The sequence below is a fragment of the Sus scrofa genome, chromosome 3 (assembly GCF_000003025.6).
Source record: "Sus scrofa isolate TJ Tabasco breed Duroc chromosome 3, Sscrofa11.1, whole genome shotgun sequence".
NCBI classification, from domain to species: domain Eukaryota; kingdom Metazoa; phylum Chordata; class Mammalia; order Artiodactyla; family Suidae; genus Sus; species Sus scrofa.
The window spans coordinates 58,533,731-58,550,840 of NC_010445.4; the positions used below are offsets into that span (position 1 = coordinate 58,533,731).

A 17,110-nucleotide genomic window follows, 5' to 3' on the forward strand; every position below is an offset into this window, starting at 1 on the left:
GAGGTTGATCATGATCTTTGCTCACTGTTGAACCAGATAAAGGAAACAAGGTAGATACTAGCATTGGGAAGTTACTTGCAATTCAAACTCTCGCTGGTTAAGAACCTGACTAGCATCCATGAGGATGTGCATTCCATCCCTAGACTCACTCAGTGGGTTAAGGATTCGGTGTTGCTGAAAGCTGTGGTGTAGGTCGAAGATGCAGCTCGGATCTGGCATTGCTGTGGCTGTGGTGTAGGCCGGCAGCTGCAGCTCCAATTCAACCCCTAGCCTGGAAACTCCCATATGCCATGAATGCAGCCCTAAAAAGCAAAAAAAAAAAAAGAAAAAGAAAGAAAAGAGAACAGTACAGCCTCTTCTGGAGAGGAGGCTCCCTCCTGCTCCTGTGGGTCTCTCCTGGTCTTTTCTCTTCAGTGGGACAGTGTGAGCACAGTTGGGGTGTTCCTGTGCTCTTGTCCCTCCCTGTCCACCTTGCCTGTGTTGTGTGGCCCCAGGCAAGCTCCTCTCCCACCCTGGGCTTTGGGTCCCTCATTGCTCCGGGCCCACCTTCCTCCTCCTCTTGAGCCTAGAGGTGACCACATGCTGAGGGGCAGCTGCTATATAACACGTGAGCTGCCACCCCCACCCCCCACAGAGAGAAATATCCCCGAATGGCTTGTTAGGGCAGGAAGCAGTCTTAGATGCCACCATCCATCCATAGCCCCTTATTGCACAGGGGACAGGGAGGGGGTGGGAACGGACACTGAGGTCCGATGCTGAGCCACCTGCCCAGGGTCACACTACTGTTAGTGGCTGTGCTGGGCTCAGAGCAAGACTTCAGTCCCCTGCGCTGTGTTCCCTGCATCACCCACGGCCCTTCCCCTCCACACGCTCCTGAGCATGTTCTACTAGGACCACAACCCCAGGCCCTGAGGACTGTGTGCCTGTGAGAGGATTTTAGAGCCATTCCCAGCCCTGGGGATTTTCAGGGTTGTCTGCCTGCTCTTCTGACAGTCTTATCTCAACACTTCTAGGAAGTAAGAAGCTGCATTAATACACAGAAGGAGGCCTCTAGCAAAGGCCCAGGGCAGGCTGGACTTCCACGCAGGAGAGGGAAGGCCACAGGTTACCTGAAGATACAAAGATAGTTTCTTTAAAGCTCTATGCCAGAGTTCCCATCGTGACTCAGTGGAAACGAATCTGACTAGCATCTATGAGGACGCAGGTTCGATCCCTGGCCTTGCTCAGTGGGTTAAGCATCCAGGGTTTGCTGTGAGCTGTACTGTAGGTTGCAGACTCGGCTCGGATCTGGCGTTGCTGTGGCTGTGGCGTAGGGCAGAGGCTACAGCTCTGATTGAACCCCTAGCCTAGGAACCTCCGTATGCCTTGGGTGCAGCCCTAAAAGAGACAAAAAAAAAAAAAATCCTAAAAAAAACCCCAAAAAACCCGAAAAACCCTCTATCCCTGTGTGCTGATATAACATTGAGAGTTAACTGTATTTCAATTAAAAGAAAGAGAAAGCTGGAGCTCCTGCTGTGATGCAACAGGATTGGTGGAGTCTCTGGAGCACTAGGACTCGGGTTTGACCCCTGACCTGGCGCAGTGGGTTAAGGATCTGACATTGCTACAGCTGCTGTGTAGGACGCAGATGCAGCTTGGAAACTCCATATGCCCCCGGGGCAGCCAAAAAGAAAAATGAAATTAGGATATGAAAAAGAAAACAAAACTTCCTCACTGTGAGAAAGGGAGCAGTTATAAATGTAGCTCCACTTTTCTTTTTTCTTTTTTTCTTTTTAGGGCCACACTCACAGCATGTGAAAGTTCCCAGGCTAGGGTTCGAATCGGAGCTGCAGCTGCCAGCCTACGCCACAGCCACAACAACACAGGATCCAAGCCATGTCTGTGACCTGCACCACAGCTCACAGCAACGCTAGATCCTTAACCCACTGAGCAAGACTGTCGTCATCCTGCAGAGCCGGGTCTCACGTCCCAGACCCCACTCCTCACCTCCTTGTCCCATCAGATCCAGCCGGCTTTCCAAAGCAACCGTCCCTCACCCAGTAACGTTCAGGTTTGCGTTCTGTCTCCCATTAAGAAAACTTCTGGGAAGGGTGGCTGGGAAACAAGTCTTTTTGTTTTGTTTGGTTTGGTTTTTAGGGACGGACCTGCGGCACATGGAAGTTCCCAGGCTAGGGGTTGAATTGGAGCTACAGCTGCCAGCCTACACCACAGCCACAGCAACACAGGATCCGAGCCACATCTGCGACCTATACCACAGCTCATGGCAATGCTGGATCCTTAACCCACTGAGCAAGGCCAGGGATTCAACCCACATCCTCATCGATACCAGTCAGATTTGTTAACCGCTGAGCCACATGGGAGCTCTTGCGAAACAGCCTTAATTCCAAACGTCCACGTGCCCGGCTCCAACCTGAGGAAGGAAGGCAGGGCAGATACCAGGAGCCATTCTCCATGTGTGCCACACAGTGTATCTGGAATGTTCTCCCTCCTCTAAAATCCTGCCTTCTTCAATTTGCTCACTACTCAGAAACCTTTGGCGTAGCTCTTATCAAAGTCCAAGTTTAGGCCAACTATGGTTTTTCTAGCCTTACCTCCCATTCATCAGCAGCATCAGAGCCTCTTCCCACGTGGGTTCCGTCTCAGTTTCCCAGACACACCCCAGGTTGTCCACTCTCACACCTTGGCTCCAGCCACTCTCCGGACACAGACAGCATCCTTCCCCTTTCTTTCTGATGGTGCTTCCTGACCTTGCTCAAGTTTGAGCTCAGCCCCTGCCTTGCTCAGGTTTGGGCTCCCGAACGAGACCTCCCCATGTGTCCCAGCCAACAGGGTTCTCTCTGTCCCCTGAACTTCTGCCTTATGTTTTGTCGCCTGTCATTGGCAGTCTTGCTCGCGTTCGTGTCTTGATGCCCCAGCCAGGCTGTAGGGTCCTAGGGAACAGGAACCACATCCCCTTCTGTAGTCATCTCCCTTCCCCTACGGGGCTTCCCTCAGCTTTCCACCCTCCATCAGGGTCGCCTGCAAATGTAGGAATGAAGCAATGAGCACGTGAGTGAAGAGGCCAGGGCAGCATGGTGCCCTTCACCCGTTTCCTCGGCTTGGTGCCCATGGCTTTTTTCTCTCTCTTCCCCTTCATCAGGTGGCTCGACTCTTTCCTTTTGTCTCCTCTTTGGACCTCAGAGAAGGGCAGGTAACCCCGTGGAGAGGTGTGACTAACTCCAAACTGATCCAGTTGGGGAGAGAGGCCAGCAGCCGCCTCTGCCCACCAGCCACAGGCGGTCTGGATCCGAGCCCGGTGTGTCTCCTGCCGACACCCATGTGTGTATGTGTGCGTTAATCCCAGAGCCGGGACGGTCAGCCTCTTCCCAGCGCCTCTTGCTGCGTTGATTTGGTAGCCTCTAACGTGTGATTAACTTACTTGGGCTTTTTGTCTTTTGTTTGTTTAATGCCTGGAGAATGAATCGAATTTGATGATTGATGCTCTCGTGGAAGAACTGCCCGCGCTCTCTCGTGGGTTAATCCAATTGGTCACAAACGAGGCCCCATCTTCATCCAGCATGTTGAGAAGGTGCCTGCTTGGCCTTGGCGTGGAGCATGGGTCAAGGTTAACTGTGTCGGCGAGGCGGGGACCCCATGGGAACTGAGGAGGATGTACTAACTCTGTTTGAATCCCCAGTGGGAATTGTGGTTATGCGGGTGGCTTTGTGACCAGTTGCCTGACTCGCTAAAACCCTTTGTCTAGATTCTTGGTTGTCATCAGTTGCAGGCATTAGATACTGTGTGAGGTGAGGTGGGCTAAACTTTGCATCCTGCTGGAGCCTCCTTTTTTCACTTGTGTCCTTGTGACTTGTGTCCCTTCTCCCATGTATCCCTTTGGAAAAAGAGAACCTCGTCGAGGGCTTGCAACCGGACTTAGTGACTCTGTGGGCCCCAATAGCGGCTATTCTGCTAATGATAAATTGTTTTACTTAGACTATCAGGTTATTAAAAGTCTGGGTTTGCCCAGGAACACACTCCCTCCCCTGACAAAGAAAAGCATCAGAACAGAGAATTTGGTGTCTGTTGCCTACGTGGATTTCTTATTCCTTACAAATTGGGGGAAGGATCAGGAATTAAAGATCTCAGATTAATAGGAAATTCAGTGACATGGTTTGCCTCTTAAAGTCCAATTTTCTAAGAGAGTTAGCCAGGAGAAAGAAAAGATTGAAATAATCAGAAATAGGAGTTCTTGTCATGGCTCATCGGTAACAAACCCAACTAGTATCCATGACGATGTGGATTTGGTCCCTGGCCTTCCTCAGTGGGTTAAGGATCCGGTGTTGCCGTGAGCTGTGGTGTAGGTTGCAGGTGAGGCTCGGATCTCACATTGCTGTGGCTGTGGTGTAGGCTGGCAGCTGCAGTTCCCATTCAGGCCCTATCCTGGGAACTTCCATATGGCGTGGGTGTGGCCCTAAAAAGAATAAATAAATAAATAGATAAAATAATCAGGAATGGACTCCCCTCCCTTGCCCCCAAGCTATTTCCGTGGGGTTTCTGGGGTTCTGGAAGCATGGCTGATAGAACCACTGGACTACGTGGTGCTGACGTGCCCATGGAAAAGCAAGGTGAGTCTGTTAAAACAAACAGCATGTAAACAAACAACGACAACAAAATTGGGTAGCCTCTGTTTATAATACCTCAGGGAATAAAGAGGCCAAAGTATGACAGAATACAAGCAGGAGATTCGTTTTCATGGCAGGCTGAGTTTGTCTCCCTTTCTGGTCTCTGAGGCTGTGGAGGTTCTTCCAGGGATGAGATGCTGAGGGTGGTGCTGACATGTGGTGTGACAGTCCCAAGAGCAGGTGCTGAGGCGTGCCTACAGAGGCTCGTCTTGGTTCACGGAAGGGCCCAGAATTCCTAGCTTTTCCTGTGGCTCGTATTCTAAACCTAGTGTTGCCTGGGGAGGAAATGGTTACAAGAATTAAAACAGACACACCCAGAATTTATTCACCTTTCACCAAGGTTGTCTTAGGAGACCCAACATTTATTCTAGAGATTTTCAGATCATTTTAGAATTCCCTTTGTGGCTCAGTGGGTTGGGAACCCTACTTGTGTCCGTGAGGATGAGGGTTCAATCCCTGGCCTCGCTCAGTGGGCTAAGGATCCACAAGCTGTAGCGCAGGTCGCAAATGCGGCTCAGTTTGGCGTTGCTGTGGCTGTGGTGTGGGCCAGCAGCTGCAGCTCTGTTTCAACCCCTAGCCTGAGAACTATATATATATAAAAAATATATAATAAAAAATATATAAAAAATAAAAATATATATAATAAAAATATAAAAAACATATAAATATATATAATTTAAAAATATATAAAATATATAAAATATATATAATATATAATATATATAAAAATATATAATATATATAAAATATATATAAAATATATAATATATATAAAATATATATAAAATATATATAAAATACATATAATATATATAAAATATATATAATATATATAAAATATATAATATATATATAAAATAAAATGGTTACTGGGAGTTCCCGTTGTGGCACAATGGAAACAAATCCGACTAGTAGTATCCGTGAGGATGCAGGTTTGAGTTAAGGATCTCGCTCAGTGAGTTAAGGATCTGGCGTTGCCGTGAGCTGTGGTGTAGGTCGAAGATGTGGCTCAGATCCCGAGTTGTTATGGCCGTGATGTAGGCCGGCAGCTGTAGTCATGAGTGTGGCCCTAAAAAAGCAAAAAAAGAAGGAAAAAAAAAAAAAAAAAGGTTACCTCTATGTTAAGAATTTTTTAAAAAAATCATTCCAGAAACTTTTATTTTGGAATTGCAGTCAGAGCCAGATAATGAGCCAGAGAAGAAAGCCATAGATTCTTGAAGTCAAAATTTTCGAGTTGGAAGGGAATCTCGCTCAGCCTTTAACTTCCCAATGACCAAGTTGGGAAGCAAGACCAAGTTGATGGGCCAAGGTTCTCATAGCAGAACTGAAGCTAAGCTCTCAGGGCAGTTTCTGGAGATACCACTCCTGCCTTCTTGTTTGTTTATTTTAAATAGTTCCATGTTGTTGTTTTTGGTCTAGATGGCATTTGTCAGCATCATGGAGCCCTTGTATTCACAGAACGAGGTCCCGAGGGTGACCTTGGAGGAGTGCAGTGGGTGTTACTAAAATGAAATTGTAATGATTTCTTAAAGGTAATGCATGTTCATGGTACACAATTCTGAAAGTACAAAAGAGGGAAGACAGTGAGAAGTTAAGTCTCAGTTGGCACAGCTGTTTGAAAAGAAACCCTGTCAGCTTTTAGCAGGCACTGTTACAAATGCATTCATTTGGCCATGAGCAAACAGTATAACTGGACCCCCATCTCCTTAGCAGACAAAACTGGGAAGACCCCATCTGGGGTAGAATGAAGAGGCAGCTCTCAGGGGTGACAGATAACTAAGAAATATACTTCTCTTGGAGTTCCCATTGTGGCTCAGTGGTAACCGAACCTGATCAGTATCCACGAGGATGCGGGTTTGATCCCTGGCTCCTCTCAGTGGGTTAAGGATCTGGCGTTGCTGTGAGCTGTGGTAGATGTAGCTCGGATCCCACGTTGCCATGGCTGTGGCTGTGGCTGGCAGCTGCAGCTCCAGTTCAACCCCTAGCCTGGGAACTTCCATATGCCGTGGATGTGGCCCTAAAAAAAAGGGAAAAAAAATATACTTCTCTTTTCCCTTGGATCCCACCTTCAAGTTCTCCAGGGCCAGGTCAAGTGTGTCTCCTCCAGGATGCCTTACCTCTCAGATGTGTGCCCTCTGTCCTTTGCACCCTACAGCCCTCTGGCATCTTTCATACACCCCTTGTGGGTAGAGCTCAGGCCCCTGCTCAATAGATTGCCCCGTCACGTCTGGGGATCAGGCTGGTGCATCAGGGTGGGGGTGGGAATACCCTGCTGCACACTTGACTCTGGGGATGGCCCAATAAATGGTTACATGTTCATGTATTCAGCTCCTTGACCCCTAAAGTGTATCAGATAGAGTGGCAGATGCTAAGGCTGTGTTAGTAAATAAAACAATCAGGAGAGAAAGACAAACCAACAAACAGTGCCTATGCCAGGGAGCTGAAATGGTTAGAGAAAGCTTCTCTTGAGAAGTGCAACCATATTTCATTAAATCTAAAATTTTGGAGTGCCCTTCGTGGCTCAGCAGTAACGAACCCAACTAGTACCCTTGAGGACTTGGTTCAATCCCTGGCCCCGCTCAGTGGCTTAAGGATCCAGCATTGCCGTGAGCTGTGGTGTAGGTCGAAGATGCAGCTCGGATCCTGAGTTGCTGTGGCTGTGGTGTAGGCCGGCAGCTGTAGCTCTGATTCGACCCCTAGTCCGGGAACTTCCATATGCCACAGGTGTGGCCCAAGAAAGAATTTTATTTTATTTATTATTTTAATTTTATTTTGGCTGCACCCATGGCGTGCAGAAGTCCCCAAACCAGGGGTCAAAACTCACACCACAGCAGTAACAACACAGGATCCTTAATCTGCTGAGCCATTAGGGAAATCCTTCTTCCTCTTCTCTCTTTTTTTAAATTCAACAGCACATTGTTTGTCTCAGGCAACTGCAGTAACATCATCATTATCATAGTTGACATTTTTGAAGCACTTATGTGTCCTGGGCTCTATAATGAATATCTTTTTTTTTTTTTTTTGTCTTTTTGGGCCACACCCATGGCACATGGAGGTTCCCAGGCTAGGGGTTGAATCGGAGCTGTAGCCGCTAGCCACAGCCACAGCCACCGTAACACCAGATCCGAGCCGCATCTGCGACCTACACCACAGCTCACAGCAATGCCGGATCCTTAACCCACTGAGCGAGGCCAGGGATCAAACCTGTGTCTTCATGGATACTAGTTGGGCTTGTTAACTGCTGAGCCGTGACGGGAACTCCTGTAATGAATGAATATCTTAAGGCGTCATCTCGTTTACCTCTCCCACCCCCATCCTGCCATGTGGATGCTGTTTCACAGGTGGGAAAAGTGAGGTGGAGAGAGGTGAGGTCCCCCAGCTATTGGTGATGGGACTAGAATTTGAATCCAGGTCTGACTCCAGAGCTGTTTTTTTTTTTTTTTTTTTGTCTTTTTGCTATTTCTTTGGGCCGATCCCGCGGCATATGGAGGTTCCCAGGCTAGGGGTCGAATTGGAGCCACAGCCACTGGCCTACGCCAGAGCCACAGCAACATGGGATCCGAGCCACGTCTGCAACCTACACCACAGCTCACAGCAACGCCGGATCGTTAACCCACTGAGCAAGGGCAGGGACCGAACCCGCAACCTCATGGTTCCTAGTCGGATTCGTTAACCACTGCGCCACGACGGGAACTCCCGAGCTGTTGTTCTTAATCTTCGTTTTCTGCCGCTTCTGGCATGGCATTTCTGGGTGGTTATTTGTCCTTTTTTTTTTTTTTTTTTTTTTTTAAAGTTTTGTCAGAAATCAAGCTGTTTTTTTCTGCATATTTCCTGAGAATGCCTAGCACAGTGTCTCGCCCATGGAAGGTCCTTGATAAATCATCAAGAAATAGATAAATGAATAAATGGAAGAATGAATGGAAGAGTGAATCTGTGAGTGGCTTTCCTGAATGTTACCTTAATACAGAATGACTCCATTATAATATCTCCTCCCTCTTTTCAGAATTTTTGTTTCGTTTTGTTTTGTTTTTTCCAAAAAAAATTGGAAACCTTCACAAATTTGCATACCATCCTTGCATAGGGGCCATGCCAGTCTTCCCTGCATTGTTCCAATTTTAGTGTATGCGTTGCGGAAGCGAGCACAGTTTTCGTTCTTTTGTTGTCTAATTTTTTTCTAAATTCATGTTGTCATCTTAAATGTTTCTGAGTAAAATAATCATGGATCATTGGATTTGGAAGGGATGATATTGGGCAGCTGTCTTCCCCTCAGTTTCTTGGCAAAGATCTCCGAGCTGTTATGTCTAGAAGTTAAAGCCTCTAACTCCTTGCCCACCATCATTCCAGAACAGTATCTGAAGCGACATGGGTAATTTCTGACTTTTTCCTATAATGCCCTCCAAACACCTCTTTGCCTGAATTCAGAATTCTAACTGTATGTTTGAGTGTGTGTGTGTGTGTATTTGATTATTTAAATAGTTTTATTTTTGTCGTTGTTAGTTTCCTGGAGACATTTTTCCTTTCAATATGTTTAGTAGCCTGAGAACTTATCTTTTTCGCATTTTAATGCATCTTTGTTTCATTCTGACATTTCTCGTAAATCTGTCTGCAAGCTCCTTTGCTTTCGCCCTTCCCTCTCATGAACTCATTCTGCATTTGCTCCTTTAGCGAGCTGACTCTTTGGCTAAAGCTAACTTCAGTGAATTGCTATGCTTTTGTTGCCCCGTTTTCATTACATTTTTTTTTTTAACTAAAATGAAGAAAAAAATCTCCAGACGCTTCTGCCATGTCTGAAAGCCTCTTACGAAAGCTGTCACAGCCTCTGTTTCATCAATTCCACCCCCAGCCCGGAGTCCCTGTTGTTAGCTGCTCTCGTTGATTTTGTGCTGGTTTGTTGGTTCTGTTCTAGGTGTTGTCCCTGAGCCCTGTAGCCCTCTAGGATGACTCTTTTTTTTTATTATCCAAATAAAATACCCCCATCCCCATCTGTGCAGCCTGTGTACCTAAGGGAGGTTTGTATACCGGTAGGGGTTTTGGAAGATGCTCGAGTTTATCAGTTCTCCTGGTGGTTACTTGCCTGTCACCTCTTTTTTTATTTTTATTTATTTATTTATTTGTTTATTTAGGCTTCTTTAGGGCCACATCCGAGGCGTATGGAAGTTCCCAGGTTAGGGAGTCGAATCGGAGCTGCCGCTGCTGACCTCTCACCACAGCCGCGGCCAGGTAGAATCCGAGCTGCTTCTATGACTACACTGCCGGATCCTTAACCCACTGAGCGAGGCCAGGGGTCAAACTGGCATCCTCACGGATACCAGTCGGGTTCGTTGCTGCTGAGCCACAGCAAGAAACGCCTGCCTGTCACCTCTTGGTCCAAATCCCAAACCAATTCGCAATAACCCCAATCCCCTACCAGCCCCTCCCCCTCGGGCTTCCTTCTCTCCCACCTCCCCGAAGGGGAGTCTCCCCCTCCAGCCCCTGAGGCACACCTGAAGCTACGCCTGCATCCCGAGCCTTCATTATGATCCTTTTCACTCTGTCCTCCAGACGGAGAGGACTTTTCCTTTCATAAGTGTAATGGATTGATCTTGCTTTCCTAAACAAAAGAACCCTTTCCCCCCCCCCCCGAGATCAATTCTGTGGCTCCCTCAGAATAGGAAATGGTTAGAGTCAGCAGGGTTTTGCTGTGCATGTGTATTTTTTAATATGATTCTTTTATGCCCTTCCTGATTCATTACCTTTGGGGTATTTTATGAAGCTCAAAGGCGACGGTGGCAGTAAATGTGCCTTAGGAACAGTAACGTGAACAGATAAAGGAAATGGCTGTTGTGGTACATTTAAAAAAAAACACTGTCTGTATTTTATTTCCTTTGAGAAGAGTAAGGACTGAGCACATAGAGGTTTTTTGAAATTTTTGTTTATTTATCTTTATATTTAGATTTTTAAGTTCTGATATTCTGGCCAGATTCTTATGTCCTCCTGGGAACTGACACAAGATGTAGCTTGTAGCTATATAAGGATTGCTATTTACGTAAGGATTGTCTGAGAAGCAGCAGACAAGCCCTGGAGAGTAGGAATTGCAGGCAGCGGCCCTGGGTCTCGCTGAGGCGCTAGCTTATCGTGGGGGGCGTGTGAAGGAGAGACAGGAGCCCACGGGAGGCCCTTGAATATTCCTGACCTTGACCCCCCTCCATGTTTCTAGCAAGTTCACTGCAGAGTCCTTCCAGAGAACCGATTCCACCTCGCTGATGGTCAGAGCTCCCTCTTGGCCTTGGTCATGTCTGGTCCCCATGACTGCCCCTGGTCTGTGGGCAGGCCTCTGACCTGTGCCCCCTCCTGTGTTGTGTCCAGGGACAAGGTGCCTTATCAGAGAGACTCCGGAGCTTCAGCATGCAGGACCTCAGCACCATCAGGGGAGATGGCGCCCCAGCTCCCTCAGGTCCACCCGCACCGGGGCCTGGGCGGGCCAGCGGCAAACACGGCCAGCCCAAGATGTCCCGGAGTGCTTCTGAGAGCGCTGGCAGCTCAGGTAGGTGTCACTTCACTGCCCCTCTTTTCCACCTCGTAGGTGGGACCTCTTAGGCCATATGGCCCTTGCCTCAAGGACCTGCCACCAACGCAGACATCCACCAGACCATGCCAGGCCAGCCAAGGGGTAGAGCACTACTCAAGCCAGGACAGGAAGCTGGCCTTGGGGGCTCTCGCCAGGGGCTGGGTTAGGTCACCTGCACCAGAGGGCCCCCCTTCCTCCATCTGATTGTCTAGAGAGTTGGGGCGGTTGAGCAGTACCTGGACCAAACCCAGAGGCGACAGGCCCAGCTGGACTTGGGTCAAGGCAGCTTTCTCTGTTTTCGTCCTCTCGGACCCCACACTCCCAGGAGGGCTCGCCTGTCCTGAGCACCTGTGTCCCTCCCCACCAAGGCTTATGGCTCTCGTGGTTCTCTTCCGTGCCTGGTATTGCCTGTCTTCTCTCTCACTCCATCAGCTCCTCCCCTCCTGGAGCCCCCAGGCACCATGCACACTCTCGGCCACCAGTGCCAAGGCCACACCAGCTCTGAGGTCTCATTCCTGTGGAGCCCACGGCTCTGTGGAAACCACACATTACCTCCATGTCTACCCCTTCCTACGCCTCCCCATGCCTCCCCTTGGTGGATTATTCACAGCGGCTTCAGAACTGGGAAACGGAGAAGTCTGGTGGGATCTAAAAGCAAGGTGATGGATATTATTCAGCCATAAAAAAGAATGAAGTTTTGCTCTTTGCAGCAACATGGATGGACCGGGAGTAGAGTGAAAGAAGTGAGAGAGAGAAAGACAAATCCTGTATGTTTTCACTTATAGGTGGAATCTAAAAAATAAAATGAAAGAACCAGTCTGACAAAACAGAAACAGACACGTAGATACTGAGAACAGACCAGTGGTTGCCAGAGAGGAGAGAGGAGGAGGGGGCAAAAGCATTGAGGAGGATTAAGAGCTACAAACGACTACATATATAATAGATAAGTTATGGGAGTTCCCACTGTGGCTCAGCAGGTTAAGAACACAGCTAGTATCTATGAGGATGTGGGTTCAATCCCTGGCCTCACTCAGTGGGTTAAGGATCCGTCATTGCCGTGAGCTGTGGCATAGGTCACAGATGCAACTCGGATCTGGTGTTGCTGTGGCTGTGTCTTAGGCCTTCCCACAGCTGCAGCTCCAGTTCGACCCCGGGGAGCTTGCAGATGTGGCCCTGCAAATTAAAAAAAAAAAAAAAGGTTACAAGGAAGCAATGTGCCACAATGGAATTTACCCAATATTGTACCTTTATGTGGAGTATGATCTATAAAAATACCGAATTACTATATTATACACCTGAAACTAACATAATATTGTAAGTCAACTGTACTTCAGTATTTTTTTAGAAGGCAGTGGGAGGCACCCCCTGACTTTGAACATCTCTCCAGACAGGCACCAGATAGAAATGAATTTGGGCTAATGTGTTTGGATCAGGTCGCTCTGAAGTGGGAGAGAGAGGAGGGGCCTCTGAGCAGGTGCCGTTGGATTACTTCTCAGAGGAGAAGAATTTAACTTCATCCCCTGCCTTCCCCTGGGCTGCTGGACACAAAGGCTGGCCTCTATGGGCCAGGCAAGGGCGTTTTCTAGCACCCGAGAGGAAGCCGAATCTGGATGACCCCCTCCCCCACCTGGTGTCTCTCCAGAGACCCACCTTCCTGGGACCCCTGTATTGAGCACAGTGGGACTCCCCACACCTCCCCGGGGCCTCCCTGTGTGCCGGGCTGGCTCCTGTCAAGTGGGGGCTGTCACTGATGGTGCCCCCGTCCCCACAGTGTGTTCCTGCTGCTCCGCCTGCAGGACCCGGAAAGGTGAGTGCACAGCCAGGCAGCCTCCCTGCAGCGTGTGGGACTCGCCAGCCCCCAGAGGAGGCTCTAACCCTGAGCTGGTGTCTGACCCTGGGGCTCCCTTTCGGCTGCAGGGTCTAGGGGGTGGAGTTAGGCTAACTCCTTAAAGCAGCAAACAGGTATTCTCTTACAGTAAATACAGGCTAGAAATTTGGGAGTGGCTTAAGTGGGTGGTTCTGGCTCAAGGGCCTCTCAAGAGTTGTGGCCAGGATGCCGGCTAGGGCTGCAGGCATCTGAAAGCTTGACTGAAGGTGGCTCTCTTGTGGCTGTTGGCTCGAGGCCTCAGATCCTTACCACGGGGGCCCCTCTAGGGCAGCTTGAGCGTCCTTACAACATGGCCACCGGCTCCTCCCAGAGCGAGTGATGCAGGAGAGAGAGGGCAGATGGGACACCCCCACTTCTGCCTTTTGCTCTTTGCTGGAAGTGAGTCATTAAGTCTAGCCCACACTCAAGGGGAGGAGAGTTCCTCTCCTCCTCTTCAAGGGAGGGGTAATGAACATGGCTGGAGCTATTTTCAAACCATCATGGGGTCTCAGTTCCTTGTGCTTTGGGCGATGAGGACACAAGCACTTAGCCAGGTCCTCTGGAGCAATGAAGCCCTGTGGTTCCAGGGGTTTCTGCTCCTGTGCAGCCCAGGGAGCCCTGGTCCTGCTTTGCCACTTACCAGCAGTGTGACTGTGTGCAAGTCACCTAACCACCCTAAGCCTTGGTTTCCTTCAAATAGTGGTGAAGATCCCCGCTTCCCCACTTGGCTGTGCTGTTGTGAAGATGGCTGTGAAAGGGCTTGTTGAAGGGTGACGATGTTTACTGGAGACCTGGGGGTGGGCGCAGGTCTGGACTCTCCCAGGCCAGGGCAGGGCCCCCTGCTGCCACCCTCCTTGGGTGCAGGTGATGGCTTGGCCTGGTCGTTCTCTCTTGACCTGCTCCTGCGCTTTCCCTGATCTTAACTAGACTCGCCAGGGAGCAGAGATGGTGCTGTGCTAACTCAGCCCGCCCTGCACCCCCGATGAAGAAGAGGGGCTACCCCTAGCCTGTAGCTGCTGCCTGGGGTGAGGGGAGGAGGTAGCCGTGCCTGGTGCCCATTGAGGCCCGTGCCCCCAGCCTGGGCACCTCTGACACACGGCCCGTGCCTCCCGCATCAGTGGAGAGCAGAAGGACCTGGAACTGCATTCTAGGCAGGGTCCTGTTTTCCCTTTATTTCTTGAGTTTCAAGACTTTCAGTGCTGGAGTTCCTGCTGCGGCGCAACGGGATCGGCGGTGGCATCTTGAGAGCGCCGGGACGCAGGTTTGATGCCCAGCCTGGCACAGTGGGTTAAGGATCCGGCAGTGCCACAGCTGCAGCATAGATTGCAGCTGTGGCTCAGATCTGATACCTGGCCCAGGAACCTGGCCAAAAAAGAAAAGACAAGCAAACAAAAAAAACAAGAAAAGAAAATCCACTGTAAGACTTGTAGTGCTAAGGTTTTTAAAGGTCTACAGAAGACCTAGGGGTTTGGGAGGCCTAAGGCTAACGTGAACTGATGGCCCGGGGAGTCCGGAGCAGAGGGTTGTGGAGACCAGCATCCTGCAGAAACGCAGGAGCTTGTATATTGTCCCCAAGGACAGAAGAAACGGAGAGGCTGCGCTCAGCTGTGTCCAGCACTGGCGGCCCAGACTCGGGCCTGGTGGCGGTGCTTGTTCATGGCAGACACAATCACAGCGTCCCAGTGGCCCCCGGCAATCATGGTCATTTCTGTCTACTCACTCTTTACAGTTTTGAGTTTGTAAGTTCCGTGAGCCACTCAGAAAGCCTCTCCTTCTGGGAACCTCTTGCTTGGGGGACCAGGGAGAGCAGAAGAGGAGACCTGCCTTCTCCTCCGTTCTTGCCTCCTGGGCCTGCTCCGTGCTGCTCTCTGGGGAGCCCCCACCCCCACCTCTCCAGTGCACTCCAGTAGCATCACAGCGCAGTGTGGGGATTGAGGGGAGTTTGGTCCTCCTGGGAGTTGCAGGGATAGGGGGTTGCTGGGGACTGGGCAACAGGCGGGAGGCGGTGGAGGCCTCCAGCTGGGGTGGCCCTGCTCAGAGTCGGGCTCTGGATGTCTCTGCCCCAGCCCTGCCTTTCCCAGCCCTCCTGACACCTAGGGACCTGGACTTCCTCCCCCACCTCCCAAGGTCTGCTTTCCTGGGACCGGCTGATAATCTGTCTACACCATTTCCCTCTGTGACTGTGGGGAAGCCCCTAGCTCTCCAGGCCTCAGTTTCCCCTTCTGCAAAATGGGGGCATGGAGCTTATTGCCCCTCGGGCCCTTCCAGCTCTGATCTGATGTGTGAGGGAAGAGGACCAGGTGTGAGGAGCATGGGAGGAGTTTTGTCTTACACTGGGGCCAGGCAGTGATGATTTCAGAGAGTCACGGATGGTTTGGTTAGAGGCGTCCTCCTGGTCCCCCAAAACAGTTCTCATCTGAGCAGCTCAGGCCCCAAGAGAACATCCTGCTCCCTTCCTGCCCCGCCGTAGATTGCTCCCTGTGGTTTCCTGCACATCTGGCTCTTTTTCTGTGCTTCCATCATTCCCTCTCTCTCCCACCCCTGCCGCCCTCTCTCCTCGCTTTTCTCTCTGCCTCCTTTGATGTTGGAGAACTGCTACAGCTTGGGATGAGTCAGAGAGGTGGGGTTTTGTCCCTCCCTGCCTCAAATCAAATGGATGGGACATCATTTTTTAAAAAAGCAAAGGCATCCCTTTCTATCCTGTCTATTTAAAAACCGAGACAATTGCATCCTTCTTGAGTGTGGCCCTGGGGCAGCTTCTTCCCTTAGCAGCAGGAGCCGTCAGAAGTCGAGAGCGTGAGAAGTGTGACTGTGTGTACGTGTGTGCCTGCACGAACACTCCCTGCACACGTGTGTGTCTTTCATCCCTGGAGGTCCTGCCCTAACAGAATATTCTTTTCTTTCTCCTCGGTGGCTGTCGGGGACGCGGATGTAAGTGTTCCAGATGGGTGTGCTCTTCTTCAGACACATTTGCTGACTTTCCTTAACCGCTCCCACTAATGTGTGCTGTGGGGGGCTGTTTGCTAACCCGGGACGGTCTGCTGCACTGTGGGGGTGGGGTGGCCTTGGGCTCCTGCAGACGGATCAGCCTGGCCTTTAGGGCTGGACGTTTCTCTCTCTGTGCTCTCCACACAGAGAGAAGTGCAGCTGCTCCCCAGCCTGTTGTAGGCATGTTTGCTAATACAGAATGTCAGCCGAGGCCACACACTCATTCCCCTGCTCTGGAACAGAAGAGTGACCTGTTCTTTCCCAGAGGCTGCGCAGCCTCGGGCACCGTGGTCAGCTCTGCAGGTTCATGGCCTTGGCTGCCGTCACCTGAGGCTTGGAGGTGGTTGTGGCCATAACTGTGCATGAGAGATGCTCCATCTTGGTGGGACCATGTTCTGTGGGGTTTGTTTCTTCATTTATATTCCTTCTTGGTCCAGAAAGAATTTAAATTTGCTTGTGGAAATGGAGATGATGAAGTCAGACTGTCAAAGATGCTGGGCTTCCTCCAGCCAGTGCAAAGAGGGAAACACAGTCAAGGGATCCTGTATCCTGACACAATAGCCACCCCGAGGTTCAGAGGCTCAGCTTTGCCACAGTGTTTATTCTCATGGGTCCTGAGGGTCAGGCAGAATATCACTTTTTTTTTTTTTTTTTTTTTAGCTTTTTAGGGCTGCACTTGTGGCATATGGAAGTTCCCAGGCTAGGGGTAGAATTGGCGCTACAGCTGCTGGCCTACACCACAGCATAGCAACATCTGTGACCTACACCACAGCTCATGGCAATGCTGGATCCCTGACCCACTAAGCGAGGCCAGGGATGGAACCCACATCCTCATGGATACTACTCAGATTCGTTTCCACCGCGCCGCAGCAGGAACTCCACAAATGACACTCATGGTAAAAACCTTCTGTCAGAAGTTATTTCCGGCCCCCAGAGCTGCCCACACTAGCTCCCCACCTCCACTGAGTTGAATGCTTGTTTTCTATTCCTACCTGAATATCTGGGTTCTCCTTGATGCATCACTCCTCGGGGATCAGAGAGTCAGTT

General features: G+C 50.1%; 1 protein-coding gene across 8 annotated transcripts in view; it reads left to right on the forward strand.

Moving 5' to 3' along the window:
- The window catches only part of REEP1 (receptor accessory protein 1), a 122,625-nt gene that overhangs the window by 97,412 nt on the left and 8,103 nt on the right, over positions 1–17,110 (forward strand). For 2 of the 8 annotated variants that reach the window (XR_002342543.1, XR_002342544.1), the window contains exons 6-8: positions 3,140–3,295; positions 11,007–11,184; positions 12,980–16,006. Coding sequence is in view for 5 of the 8 variants with exons in the window: in XM_021087288.1 (XP_020942947.1) it covers positions 3,140–3,295; positions 11,007–11,184; positions 12,980–13,015 (370 nt within the window). In the remaining 3 variants the exon portion in view is untranslated. The remainder of the gene's footprint in view (positions 1–3,139; positions 3,296–11,006; positions 11,185–12,979; positions 16,007–17,110) is intronic. The other 6 variants (XM_021087288.1, XM_013995986.2, XR_002342546.1 and 3 more) reach the window with 5 other exon arrangements.